General features: G+C 37.1%; 1 protein-coding gene across 2 annotated transcripts in view; it reads right to left on the bottom strand.

Annotated features, from left to right (window-relative positions):
- PGM2L1 (phosphoglucomutase 2 like 1) overlaps positions 1 to 12,938 on the bottom strand; it is a 292,082-nt gene that overhangs the window by 161,914 nt on the left and 117,230 nt on the right. For both annotated transcript variants that reach the window (XM_053708758.1, XM_053708759.1), the window contains 2 exons: positions 6,962 to 7,046; positions 4,688 to 4,771 (listed from right to left, as the gene is read on the bottom strand). In XM_053708758.1, the coding sequence (XP_053564733.1) occupies positions 4,688 to 4,771; positions 6,962 to 7,046 (169 nt within the window). The remainder of the gene's footprint in view (positions 1 to 4,687; positions 4,772 to 6,961; positions 7,047 to 12,938) is intronic.

Here is a 12,938-nt window from a genome sequence, read left to right as displayed (position 1 = left end):
AGGAAGGGAACTCTTGTGAGTGGAACGAGTGAACTTTTCTTTTCGTTCACCTTCCATCCATGTGACCTTAGAAATGCCAGTACTAACTCTGTATGAGACTTGGCAGTTTGAAAGCTTGAAGCTTGTATCAGAATGTCGTCTAGGTAGGGAGCTACCGAAATTCCCCGCGGTCTTAGTACCGCCAGAAGAGCACCTAGAACCTTTGTGAAGATTCTTGGAGCTGTAGCCAATCCGAATGGAAGAGCTACAAACTGGTAATGCCTGTCTAGAAAGGCAAATCTTAGATACCGGTAATGATCTTTGTGAATCGGTATGTGAAGGTAAGCGTCCTTTAAGTCCACTGTGGTCATGTACTGACCCTCTTGGATCATGGGTAAAATTGTCCGGATAGTCTCCATTTTGAATGATGGAACTCTTAGGAATTTGTTTAGGATCTTTAAATCCAGGATTGGTCTGAAAGTTCCCTCTTTTTTGGGAACCACAAACAGATTTGAGTAAAACCCTTTTCCCTGTTCCGACCGTGGAACTGGATGGATTACTCCCATTAACAATAGTTCTTGTATGCAGCGTAGAAACGCTTCTTTCTTTGTTTGGTTTGTCGACAACCTTGACAGATGAAATCTCTCTCTTGGAGGAGAGTGTTTGAAGTCCAGAAGGTATCCCTGAGATATTATCTCTAGCGCCCAGGGATCCTGGACATCTCTTGCCCAAGCCTGGGCGAAGAGAGAAAGTCTGCCCCCCACTAGATCCGATCCCGGATCGGGGGCCCTCAATTCATGCTGTTTTAGTGGCAGCTGCAGGCTTCCTGGCCTGCTTGCCCTTGTTCCAGGACTGGTTAGGTCTCCAGCCTTGTCTGTAGCGAGCACCAGATCCTTCTTGTTTTGAAGTAGTGGAAGTTGATGCTGCTCCTGCTTTGAAATTCCGAAAGGAACGAAAATTAGACTGTCTAGCCTTAGGTTTGGCTTTGTCTTGAGGTAGGGCGTGGCCCTTACCTCCTGTAATGTCAGCGATAATTTCTTTCAAACCAGGCCCAAATAAGGTCTGTCCCTTGAAAGGTATATTAAGTAATTTGGACTTAGAAGTTACATCAGCTGACCAGGATTTTAGCCACAGTGCTCTGCGCGCCTGAATGGCGAATCCGGAATTCTTAGCCGTAAGTTTAATTAAATGTACTACGGCTTCCGAAATGAATGAATTAGATAGCTTAAGTACTCTAAGCCTGTCTGAAATGTCGTCCAGCGTAGCTGAACTAAGATTCTCTTCTAGAGACTCAATCCAGAATGCCGCTGCAGCCGTGATCGGCGCAATGCATGCAAGGGGTTGCAATATAAAACCTTGTTGAACAAACATTTTCTTAAGGTAACCCTCTAATTTTTTATCCATTGGATCTGAAAAGGCACAGCTATCCTCTACCGGGATAGTGGTACGTTTAGCTAAAGTAGAAACTGCTCCCTCCACCTTAGGGACCGTTTGCCATAAATCCCGTGTGGTGGTGTCTATTGGAAACATCTTTCTAAATATCGGAGGGGGTGAGAACGGCACACCGGGTCTATCCCACTCCTTAGTAATAATTTCAGTTAGTCTCTTAGGTATAGGAAAAACGTCAGTACTTGTTGGTACAGCAAAATATTTATCCAACCTACACATTTTCTCTGGTATTGCAACTGTGTTACAATCATTCAGGGCCGCTAACACCTCCCCTAGTAAAACACGGAGGTTTTCCAGCTTAAATTTAAAATTTGAAATATCTGAATCCAATCTGTTTGGATCAGAACCGTCAGCCGCAGAATGAAGCTCTCCGTCCTCATGTTCTGCAAATTGCGACGCAGTATCTGACATGGCCCTAACATTATCAGCGCACTCTGTTCTCACCCCAGAGTGATCCCGCTTGCCCCTTAGTTCTGGTAATTTAGCCAAAACCTCAGTCATAACAGTAGCCATATCTTGTAATGTTATTTGTAATGGCCGCCCAGGTGTACTTGGCGCCGCCATTTTGCGCACGTCCCGAGCGGGAGATGCAGGTACTGTCACGTGAGGCGAGTTAGTCGGAATAACTCTCCCCTCGTTGCTTGGTGAAATTTGTTCAATTTGTACAGATTGACTTTTATTTAATGTAGCATCAATACAGTTAGTACATAAATTTCTATTGGGCTCCACCTTGGCGTTAGTACAAATAGTACAGGTCTCATCTTCTGAATCAGACATGTTTAACAAACTAGCAAATAAACTTGCAATTTGGAAATACTATACAAGTAAAATACAATGAAAAAACGAACTGTGCTTAAGAAGCACTGAATATATATAACGGATGAAATCAATAAGCTTTGTAAAACAAAACGCAATTTAGCAAAGGCTTGTACCCAGTAGCAAGGAATAACTAACCCTGAGGCATAAAAAAGTTAAAGAATAAACGTTTCTTATCACAGTCAACTACAATCTTACAGCTCTGTTAGATTACTTCCCTCAAATTAGCTTTGAAGATCCCTGGGTTCTGTAGAGATAAACCGGAACATGCAGGAAAAAACGATGAGCTTGTGACTGAAATTTTTAATGCGTAGCAAAAGCGCCAAAAAAAGGTCCCACCCCCTCACACACAACAGTGAGAGAGATCAGTAAACTGTCATAATTAGATCCAGTAACTGCCAAGTGGAAAAATAGTGCCCAAACATTTTATTCACCCAGTACCTCAGAAAATGAAAACGATTTTACATTCCAGCAAAAACGTTTTACATAAATTAAGAGTTATTAAAAAGCCTGTTGCATTGCAATTAGGCTAAAGTCTTATATACATAGTGTAATTCCAGTGAAGTACCATTCCCCAGAATACTAAAAATGTAAATTATACATACATGATATTATGTCGGTATGGCAGGATTTTCTCATCAATTCCATTGTTAGAAAATAAAAACTGCTACATACCTCTTTGCAGAATAAACTGCCCGCTGTCCCCTGATCTGAAGTTTACCTCTCCTCAGATGGCCGAGAAACAGCAATATGATCTTAACAACTCCGGCTAAAATCATAGTAAAAACTCTGGTAGATTCTTCTTCAAACTCTACCAGAGAAGGAATAACACACTCCGGTGCTATTAAAAAAATAACAAACTTTTGATTGAAGAAATAAACTAAATAAAATCACCATAGTCCTCTCACACATCCTATCTAGTCGTTGGGTGCAAGAGAATGACTGGGGGTGACGTAGAGGGGAGGGGCTATATGCAACTCTGCTGGGTGAATCCTCTTGCACTTCCTGTTGGGGAGGAGTAATATCCCAGAAGTAATGATGACCCGTGGACTGATCACACTTAACAGAAGAAATATGGCCGCCTAACTCCTCCCATTCATGCTTCTTCCCCATCACACATCCCCTTCAGGCACGTTCATGTTATTTTCAGATGACGCTCTTCCTACGTCATCGCGCATGCGCATTTATTACAAACCGAGCGCGATCGCAATTACAAGAGCTGTAGGAGTCTTCTATTGCACACTCCTAGATATCAGTGCTAATACGCATGCGCTAAGGTCCGTGAACACGCTTTAATTTTCAGTCCGAGGAATGGATCATGATTGGCTGATCCTTTCAAAAAGAAGGTCCCTACGTAACGGTGGGGGGAGTTAGGCAGCCATATTTAGTTAGTACAGTAAGCTATAACAATGAGGATTACTTGGACATTATATATAGAAACAAAACAGGGATGTGGTGCAGGCGAATTTTGGATTCAGTTTACACAACATGAAATTATGTTCTAGCGGGTGTTGAATGTCCCTTTAAGCTAAAATTAGCCAATAATGAAAATGTTCAATTTTTATTGTACAAACCATCATTAAATACATTTATGTTAAATTATTAATTAATAGTTTGGATAGCAGAAAATGATATAATATTACAAACTATTACACTGTCCCCTTCATAATGCCACCTGGCTGGCTACATTTTCTGTGGAGAACACTGGGTTATGTACCAAACTGCCAAGATCTTGTTATAGGAAATAAGATAATACAAAAATATTGATTACATAATAGATTGTAAATAAGATAAGCCTAGTGTACTCTACCTACTGATTGACATTAACAATGTGGCTCAGATTTCTTATTTCCGGCACCATCCAAAATCTATAAGATTGATTTTTTTTTTTGCCAGTGACCATTGATAGTAATTTTTATATCAGTCTAATTTTGCTTCGAGTTTTAATGACATTCTAGAAAAAACTATAGGGGCCATTCTTTATAAAACTAAAGAGATGTGGGCACTCCACAAGACTGGCATATGTATGGTTGAGTATATACTACGTACCAATACATATGGAGACTGCCAAAAAGAAAATATTTCAACAAGGGTAGATGCCCAATGTGTAACAACACTTATATTTATAGATTATGTATTTATATTTTATGACGTTTTAGTTATTCAACGCGTCCCGCACATAAGCCACATATAAAGCACAAAGAATGACTAAAGAGACATTGCATCAGTTATGGAGTGAAGTGTAGCGGTCACGGTACTTAGACATGGCATCATCGCTGGCTATAATCTAACTTTAATTCATTTAAACACAGATATTAAATAGGCACAGATATACAGGGGATCATTTCTACTTGTTACAAAAGAATATACAACAACCCTGCATTTAGTATATTGAGTGTAGACTGAGTGAACAGGATAAAAACACCTACTGTACCACACTCACCTTGTAGCCGTTGTCTTCCTTGCGGTTATGGGAAGCCGTAATCATGATACCAGCAACAGCTCGAAGCTTCTGGACAGCATAGGGCTGAAACATAGAACAGCATAAAAAATCAGTAACACTTTTCTATCACAATGTACCAATACTTTGTAATGCAGAATGTGATAGCAAATATACAAAATCCATCTGTTGCACAAATTATTGCATTTGCTCTGTGTCTTAAAGGAACAGTTAACTCAAAATTAAAAATTTCATAATTCAGGTAGAGTGAGAAGTTTTAAACAATTTCTAATTAACTGCTATTTATTTAATTTATTTAATTCCCTTCATTTTAAATATGTCATTTTTAGCTTTGCCCACATTATCACATTACAGCATTTAGTCTGCAGTATGTGCTTCCAATTTTCATGGGATCTGGGAAATCCACAAATTGTCAGTTTAAATACAGGAAAAAAGGGGGCAAACTAATTAATGAAAGTATATTGCAAAATTTTTTCTACAATGCATAATTAAACATTTGATGACTTGATCCAAAACTGTTTTATGTCCTTTTTAAGCTGACAAACAAATGGGTACGGTTGTCCTATTGTTACACAGCAGCGGAAAAACACTGGCTTTTGTCATCTGAGCTGTTAAGCAATTGCTTGTAAAGTAGGTGATAATCACCTGTCACTGCTTGGAGCTAACAGAGCCATTTAGGTTACATGCAAGATGCCTGAGCGGCAGTCATTGGGTTATCCAGCAACAGATCTCCAACAGGAGAATTATAAATGACTGCAGAACTAGAACAAACTGATCAATTTAGTATCCAAAGGGAACTGAGAGGTAGAGAACAAAAAGTGCAATAAATACTCCAATAATGCCCATTCTCTTTCTTATCGTTGTGCGAGTGCTCACAGTAACAGAATAGTGTTACCCTCTGAGCAGATAGCTCTTGCTATTAAACACTCATGGCATAAAAGTGTAAAAAGAAAATACTCTACAGCAATATCCAACAAAGGATACCAAGAGAACAAAGCAAATGTAATAATAGAAGTAAAGTGGAAAGTTGTTTTAAAATTGCATGTTATACCTGATCCATGAAAGTTTAATTTTTACTTTTGTGCAGCTTTAAAGTATTTTTTTTTTCTGTGTCTAAAATAGGATAATTTTCTATTAGTTTGTCTTTTAACCCTTTCATGACTGGGTTAAAGTATCTACATCAGAACAACTGTTCCGATGTAGACAAATTGAAACCACACGATCGCGAGATTTCAATTATTGGATTGCGTCTGGGGGGCATCCCTACAACCCTAGGAACGCTCTCCAGACCGCGATCAAATCCAGGAAGCGCAGTAGGCTTCAAGACAGCCGTTGGCTATGAAGTTCTATTCCGTCATAACGGCTCTAAAGCCCAGTGTAATTATGACGGAATAGAACGGCATTAAAAGGTTAAAGGGACATGAAACCCACATTTTTTCTTTTATGATTTAAAAAGAGCATGCAATTTTAAATCTCTTTCTAATTTACTTCTATTATCTAATTTGCTTTATTCTCTTGATATACTGTGCTGAAAAGCATATCTAGATATGCTCAGTAGCTGCTGATTGGTTGCTGTACATATATGCCTCATATGATTAGCTCACCCATGTGCATTGCTATTTCTTCAACAGAGGATAGCTAAATAATGAAGCAAACTAGATAATAGAAGTAAATTGGAATGATGTTTAAAATTGTATTCTCTACATGAATTATTAAAGAAAATTTTTGGGTGTAGTGTCCCTTTAAGGAAGGTCCACAGATGAAAGTTTTGTTTTTAAGCTTGCAGGGTGTCACTGTTCATCAATAGAACTGCACAATGTATAATCAGTGAGTTTCTATCCCACAGACCAGATGTGCATTTCCTGTTAGCTTTTGTCATGGAAAATACTTAAGTTTAAATAGTGCTCTTTCATATGCGAGATAGACTGTTTTTGTTTGTTTCATATCCCTTAAAGGAAAGGCCTGACATCTAGACAGCTGCACAATAAGTATTGTAGTTAAAGTCATGCCCCCCACAGTGAGACCGCAGCAGGTGGATCAGTGCGTAGTCTTCAGCAAAAAAATAAATGTATAAGGATCACAAAATACATACACATGCTTTTATGTTAAATATAACTCTTTAAACTGTTTTATTATTGCAAATAATAATACAAATAATAATAATAATAACAATAATATATAAAAAAGATAGGAAATAAATGTACTCAATACAAAGAACACAAAAACAATTGAATAAATTATTTCCATAATCCTCACCACAAATGGAGTTGGGACGTATTTTGAGAAAATGTACACAGGGATCGCTTTGCTCAGAAGCACGGCAGCCGTGAGTTTAGCAAGTCTAAAAATGAAAAAAAACAAAAAAACATAAAAAAATAAAAACCCATGAAAACAAAGAAGTTAGTGACAGGGCTACAAATGCACGTGCATTTTACTATACTGTGTGCAAAACATGGGAAACAGACAATATTTTACGCCTGACCAGATTTCCTAAAGTCTTATATAAAAATGTTTATTAACAGTAGAATCGGGATTATCTGTACACAGTACAAACCAGTCGGTAATATATATAGTCATTGTTCTCCCAACAACCTATCTAATGGGCACTCACCACCGGCTAAAATTTAAGACAATATTAAGTAAAAAACTAGCTAATATTAAATTGTTTGTTCCATAAATTAGCTTTAAATGTATTTGTGTTATATTATGAAATGAATTTGAGCTTTGGATAACTTAAGTAACATTTATAAAAAAAACAAATGTTATAATGCTGTAAAGCAGGGGTGGCCAACTAGCGGCCCATGTGGCCCTCTGCAATCGGAACACACGTTCCTATGCCTTGTGCTTTATAGCAGGTGGCATGTAACTGAGGAAAGGTTTGTAAATAAAAAAAAATGTAATGATGCAAGGGGTCACAATCCTAAATTACAGGGTAGCAGATTAAGGAGAAAGGCAAGAAAGTAGTTTTAGTTTTTTGTTTTTTTATAGAAATGGTGGTGAATTCATGGAATAAACTTTCAACAGAGATGGTAAACACAAGGACTGTAAAATAATGACCTGTCTGGGACATGCATAAGGCTATCCTAAGAAAACATAATTTATGTAAGAACTTACCTGATAAATTCATTTCTTTCATATTGGCAAGAGTCCATGAGCTAGTGACGTATGGGATATACATTCCTACCAGGAGGGGCAAAGTTTCCCAAACCTCAAAATGCCTATAAATACGCCCACCACCACACCCACAATTCAGTTTAACGAATAGCCAAGAAGTGGGGTGATAAGAAAGGAGCGAAAGCATCAATAAGGAATTGGAATAATTGTGCTTTATACAAAAAATCATAACCACCACAAAAAATGGTGGGCCTCATGGACTCTTGCCAATATGAAAGAAATGAATTTATCAGGTAAGTTCTTACATAAATTATGTTTTCTTTCATGTAATTGGCAAGAGTCCATGAGCTAGTGACGTATGGGATAGCAAATACCCAAGATGTGGAACTTCCACGCAAGAGTCACTAGAGAGGGAGGGATAAAATAAAGACAGCCAATTCCGCTGAAAAAATAATAATCTACAACCCAAATCAAAAGTTTTAATCTTTATAATTAAAAAAACTGAAAATATAAGCAGAAGAATCAAACTGAAACACCTGCCTAAATTACTTTTCTACCAAAAAACTGCTTCTGAAGAAGAAAAAAACATCAAAATGGTAGAATTTAGTAAAAGTATGCAAAGAAGACCAAGTTACTGCTTTGCAAACTGATCAATAGAAGCTTCATTCTTAAAAGCCTAGGAACCTAGTAGAATGAGCCGCAATCTTCCGAGGCGGGGTTTTACCCGACTCCACATAAGCATGATGAATCAAAAGCTTTAACCAAGATGCCAAAGATATGGCAGAAGCCTTCTGACCTTTCCTAGAACCAGAAAAGATAACAAATAGACTAGAAGTCTTTCTGAAATCTTTAGTAGCTTCAACATAATATTTCAAAGCTCTTAACACATACAAAGAATGTAAGGATCTTTCCAGAGAATTCTTAGGATTAGGACACAACGAAGGGACAACAATTTCTCTACTAATGTTGTTAGAATTCACAACTTAAGGTAAAAATTGAAAAGAAATCCGCAAAACCGCCTTATCCTGATGAAAAAATCAGAAGGAGATTCACAAGAAACAGCAGAAAACTCAGAAACTCTTCTAGCAGAAGAGATGGCCAAAAGGAACAATACTTTCCAAGAAAGTAATTTAATGTCCAGAGATTGCATAGGCTCAAACGGAGGAGCCTGTAAAGCCCTCAAAACCAAATTAAGACTCCAAGGAGGAGAAATCGACTTAATGACAGGCTTAATACGAACCAAAGTCTGTACAAAACAATGAATATCAGGAAGATTAGCAATTTTTCTGTGAAACGAAACAGAAAGAGCAGAGATTTGTCCTTCAAGGACAAACTATTGCTCCATGATGATTTTAAAAAATCACTCTTAAAAAGAAGAACCAGAAGGTGCCAAAATATAGGCAGATTGATAACTCCAAGAAAGTGTCAATGCATACACTGTTTCCGCCTGAGGATCCCCGGACCTGAATAGGTACCTGGGACGTTTCCTTGTTTAGATGAGATGCCATCAGAACTATTACTGGAAACCCTCACATTAGAACAATTTGAAAAAAACACATCTGGGTAAAGAGACCATTCTCCCGGATGTAAAGCTTGATTGACAGAGATAATCCGCTTCCCAATTGTCTCAACCTGGGATATGGACCGCAGAAATTAGACAGGAGCTTGATTTAGCACATTGGAATTCAAAGATATTAAGAATTATATCCTAGAATCCCTGCACCATTAATTCAGCATAAAAAACTGAAAAGGTTTGATAAGAAAATGAGCAAAGGGAATTGAATCCAATGCTGCAGCCATGAGACCTAAAACTTCCATGCATATAGCTACTGAAGGAAATAATAGAGACTGAAGGTTCCGACAAACTGAACCCAATATAATTGTCTCCTGTCTGTTAGACAAAGACATAGACACAATCTATCTAGAAACCTAAAAAAGGTGACCCTTGTCTGAGCAACTAAGGATCTTATGATAAAAAGATCCTCCAACCATGTCTTAGAAGAAACAACAAAAAGTTGAATCGTATGAGATTCTGCAGAACGAAAAGAGTGAGCCAGTACCACAAGATCGTCCAAAAAAGGAAACACTGAGAACCTTAAAAAGATTCTCAGAGCTGTCGCTAGACCAGAAGGAAAAGCAACAAATTGGTAATGCTTGACAAAAAAAGAGAATCTCAGAAAATAAAAAAAAAATCTGAATGAAAACAGAATAAGATATGCATCTATTGTATCTATTGTAAACAAATAATGGCTTACTGACCAAAAAGGCAGAATAGACCATATAAACACCATTCTGAAAGAAGGAACTTTTATATGACAAATCAAAAATATTTTCTATCTTTGGGACAATGAATAGTTTAGAACAAAACCCCAAACCCTGTTCCTGAAATGGAACTGGTATGAATACCCCAGAAAACTCCAGGTCTGAGCAGCGCCTTGAGACCCCAACGGCTAAACAGCCGCGCCTCACAAGTACCCAACACAACAGATCTGAAACATACTTCAGAAAAGTGTGAGCCTTAACTGGAATAGCTGGAATATGCTAGAGAGAAAAAAACTTTTTTTTTGTTTTATTCTGAATCCTATTCAGTACCCCAATCTAAGAAGTTTGGACCTAACTGAACCAAACAAATTTTAAAAAGTCAAAACCTGCCCCTTACCAGCTAAGCTGGAATAAAAAACCGCACCTATATGCAAATTTGGGGGGCTGACTTTGATCTTAAAATAACTTAAATTCATTCCAGGTTATAAACATGTTACTTGGGGAAGAATTAGAAATCCGTTCCTTATTAAGAACAAACTAATATAAGCTTAGGATTTACTCTTAGAAGTAAATATTGAAGCAACAAAAAAACTCCCTTCCCCAGAGTAATAGTTGGAAAAAATTGAATCCAATTGTGAACCAAATAATTGATTACCTTGGAAAAAAAGAAATATGAATTTAGAAATCAAATTAGCATTCCAAGATTCAGTCACAAAGTTCTTCTAGCTAAAAATAGCTAAAGACATAGATTAAACCTCAATTGTGAAAATATAAAAAAAATGACGACACAAATGAAATTATCAGCATGTTGATCAACTTAACAATGCTAAATAAATCATAATCCGATACTTGTTGCACTAAAGAATCCAACCAGAAAGTTGAAGCATTTGCAACATCAGCCAAATAAATTGCCGGCCTAAGAAAAGGACCTGAAATAAAATAATTTTCCTTAAATAAGATACAAGTTTCCCATCTGAAGGAAAAAAATAAATACTATTTTCTATAGGAATAGTAGTATGTTTAGCAAGAGTAGAGATAGCCCTATTAACTTTGGGGATCTTCCTCAAAAACTAACTGCCGGCAAGGATACAATTTAAAAACCTTAAAGAAGGAATAAAAGAAGTCCCAGGCCTATTCCATTCCCTAGTATCATAAACTGGGGAAAAAAAACCTCTGAAGAAACCACAGAAGGTTAATGAGCAGAATTTAAATATTAGCTAGTCTTAATCAAAAGAACTAGACTCCTCAATATCCAATATAATCAACACCTTTTCAACAACGAATGTACTCTATTTAAAAATAAAAAGTAGATTTGTTAGTGTCAAATATCTGATGAAGTATATTCTAAATGAGAAAAAACATCACCAGAGAAGGATAATTCAGTATGTTGTCGGTCATTTAAAAATTCATCAACTAAATGAGAAGTTTAAAAAAGACCTATAAATTTTATTAGAAAGGCGTGAAGTCAGACAAAGCCTTAAGGATAGAATCTGAAAAACATTCTCATAGATTCCTAGGTATATCTTGTACATAGATGTAAAAAGAATAGCAATAGATAATGCATAAATACTAATGGACTATGCATGTAAAAGTTTATCATGATAACTTATTACAAACCATAGCTAAAGATAAAATTCATAACATTAAAATAAATGAACTTAGCTTTGGTAAGACTGATATCAGACATCAGGAATCCAACAGTATTTTCTGATACAGGAACAGTTTTTGGAACATCTTGCAATATGTAATAGAAAAACAACATATAAGCAAAATTATCAAATTCCTTAAATGACAGTTTCAGGAATGGGAAAAAATTCAAAACAAAATAAGCCTCTAGAAACCAGAAGCAACTAAAACGTGAGACTGAAATAATGTGAAAAAATCTGGCGCCAAACATGACGCCCACATTATTGGCGCCAAGTATGACTCCCACATTTTTGGCACCAAGTATGGCGCCCACATTTTTTGGCGCCAAAAAAACATCTGTAACAAATATGAATCAAAAATGACACAACTATATGACAACTTCCGGCGCCAACTATGACGCCGGAAATGACGATATTTTTGCGCCAAAAATGACGCAATAAATTGTAGCATTTTCTGCACCCGCGAGCCTAACAGCCCGCAATTTAGAAGAAAAAAGCCAATTGAAATTTTTAAGGTAAGAAAAAAATATTAATTCATAAGCATTTTCCCAAAAAAAGAAACTGACAGTCTGAAAGAAGGAACACTGATTATCCTGAATCATGGCAAATATAAGTTTAAAACATATATTTAGAACTTTACATATAAAGCGCCCAACCATAGCTTAGAGTGTCAAAAATAAAATAAGACTTACTTACCCTAAGACACTCATCTACATATAGTAGATAGCCAAACCAGTACTGAAACGAGAATCAGTAGAGGTAATGGTATATAAGAGTATATCGTTGATCTGAAAAGGGAGGTAGGAGAAGAAATCTCTACGAACGATAACAGAGAACCTATGAAATAGATCCCCTAGAGGAAGACCATGGTATTCAAATAGGCAATACTCTCTTCACATCCCTCTGACATTCACTGCACTCAGAGGAAAACTGGGCTTCCGCCTGCTGCGAAGCGCATATCAACGTAGAAATCTAGCACAAACTTACTTCACCACCTCCATGGGAGGCACAGTTTGTAAAACTGAATTGTGGGTGTGGTGGTGGGCATATTTATAGGCATTTTGAGGTTTGGGAAACTTTGCCCCTCCTGGTAGGAATGTATATCCCATACGTCACTAGCTCATGGACTCTTGCCAATTACATGAAAGAAATAAGTAACATAGAATGAGGACAATTGCTGGGCCTTGTTTCTATGCACACTGAGATGTTTA

This window comes from Bombina bombina, chromosome 3 (assembly GCF_027579735.1).
Source record: "Bombina bombina isolate aBomBom1 chromosome 3, aBomBom1.pri, whole genome shotgun sequence".
NCBI lineage: Eukaryota > Metazoa > Chordata > Amphibia > Anura > Bombinatoridae > Bombina > Bombina bombina.
The sequence above is the reverse complement of the archived record's forward strand: the minus strand, read 5'-3'. Positions and strand labels throughout refer to the sequence as shown.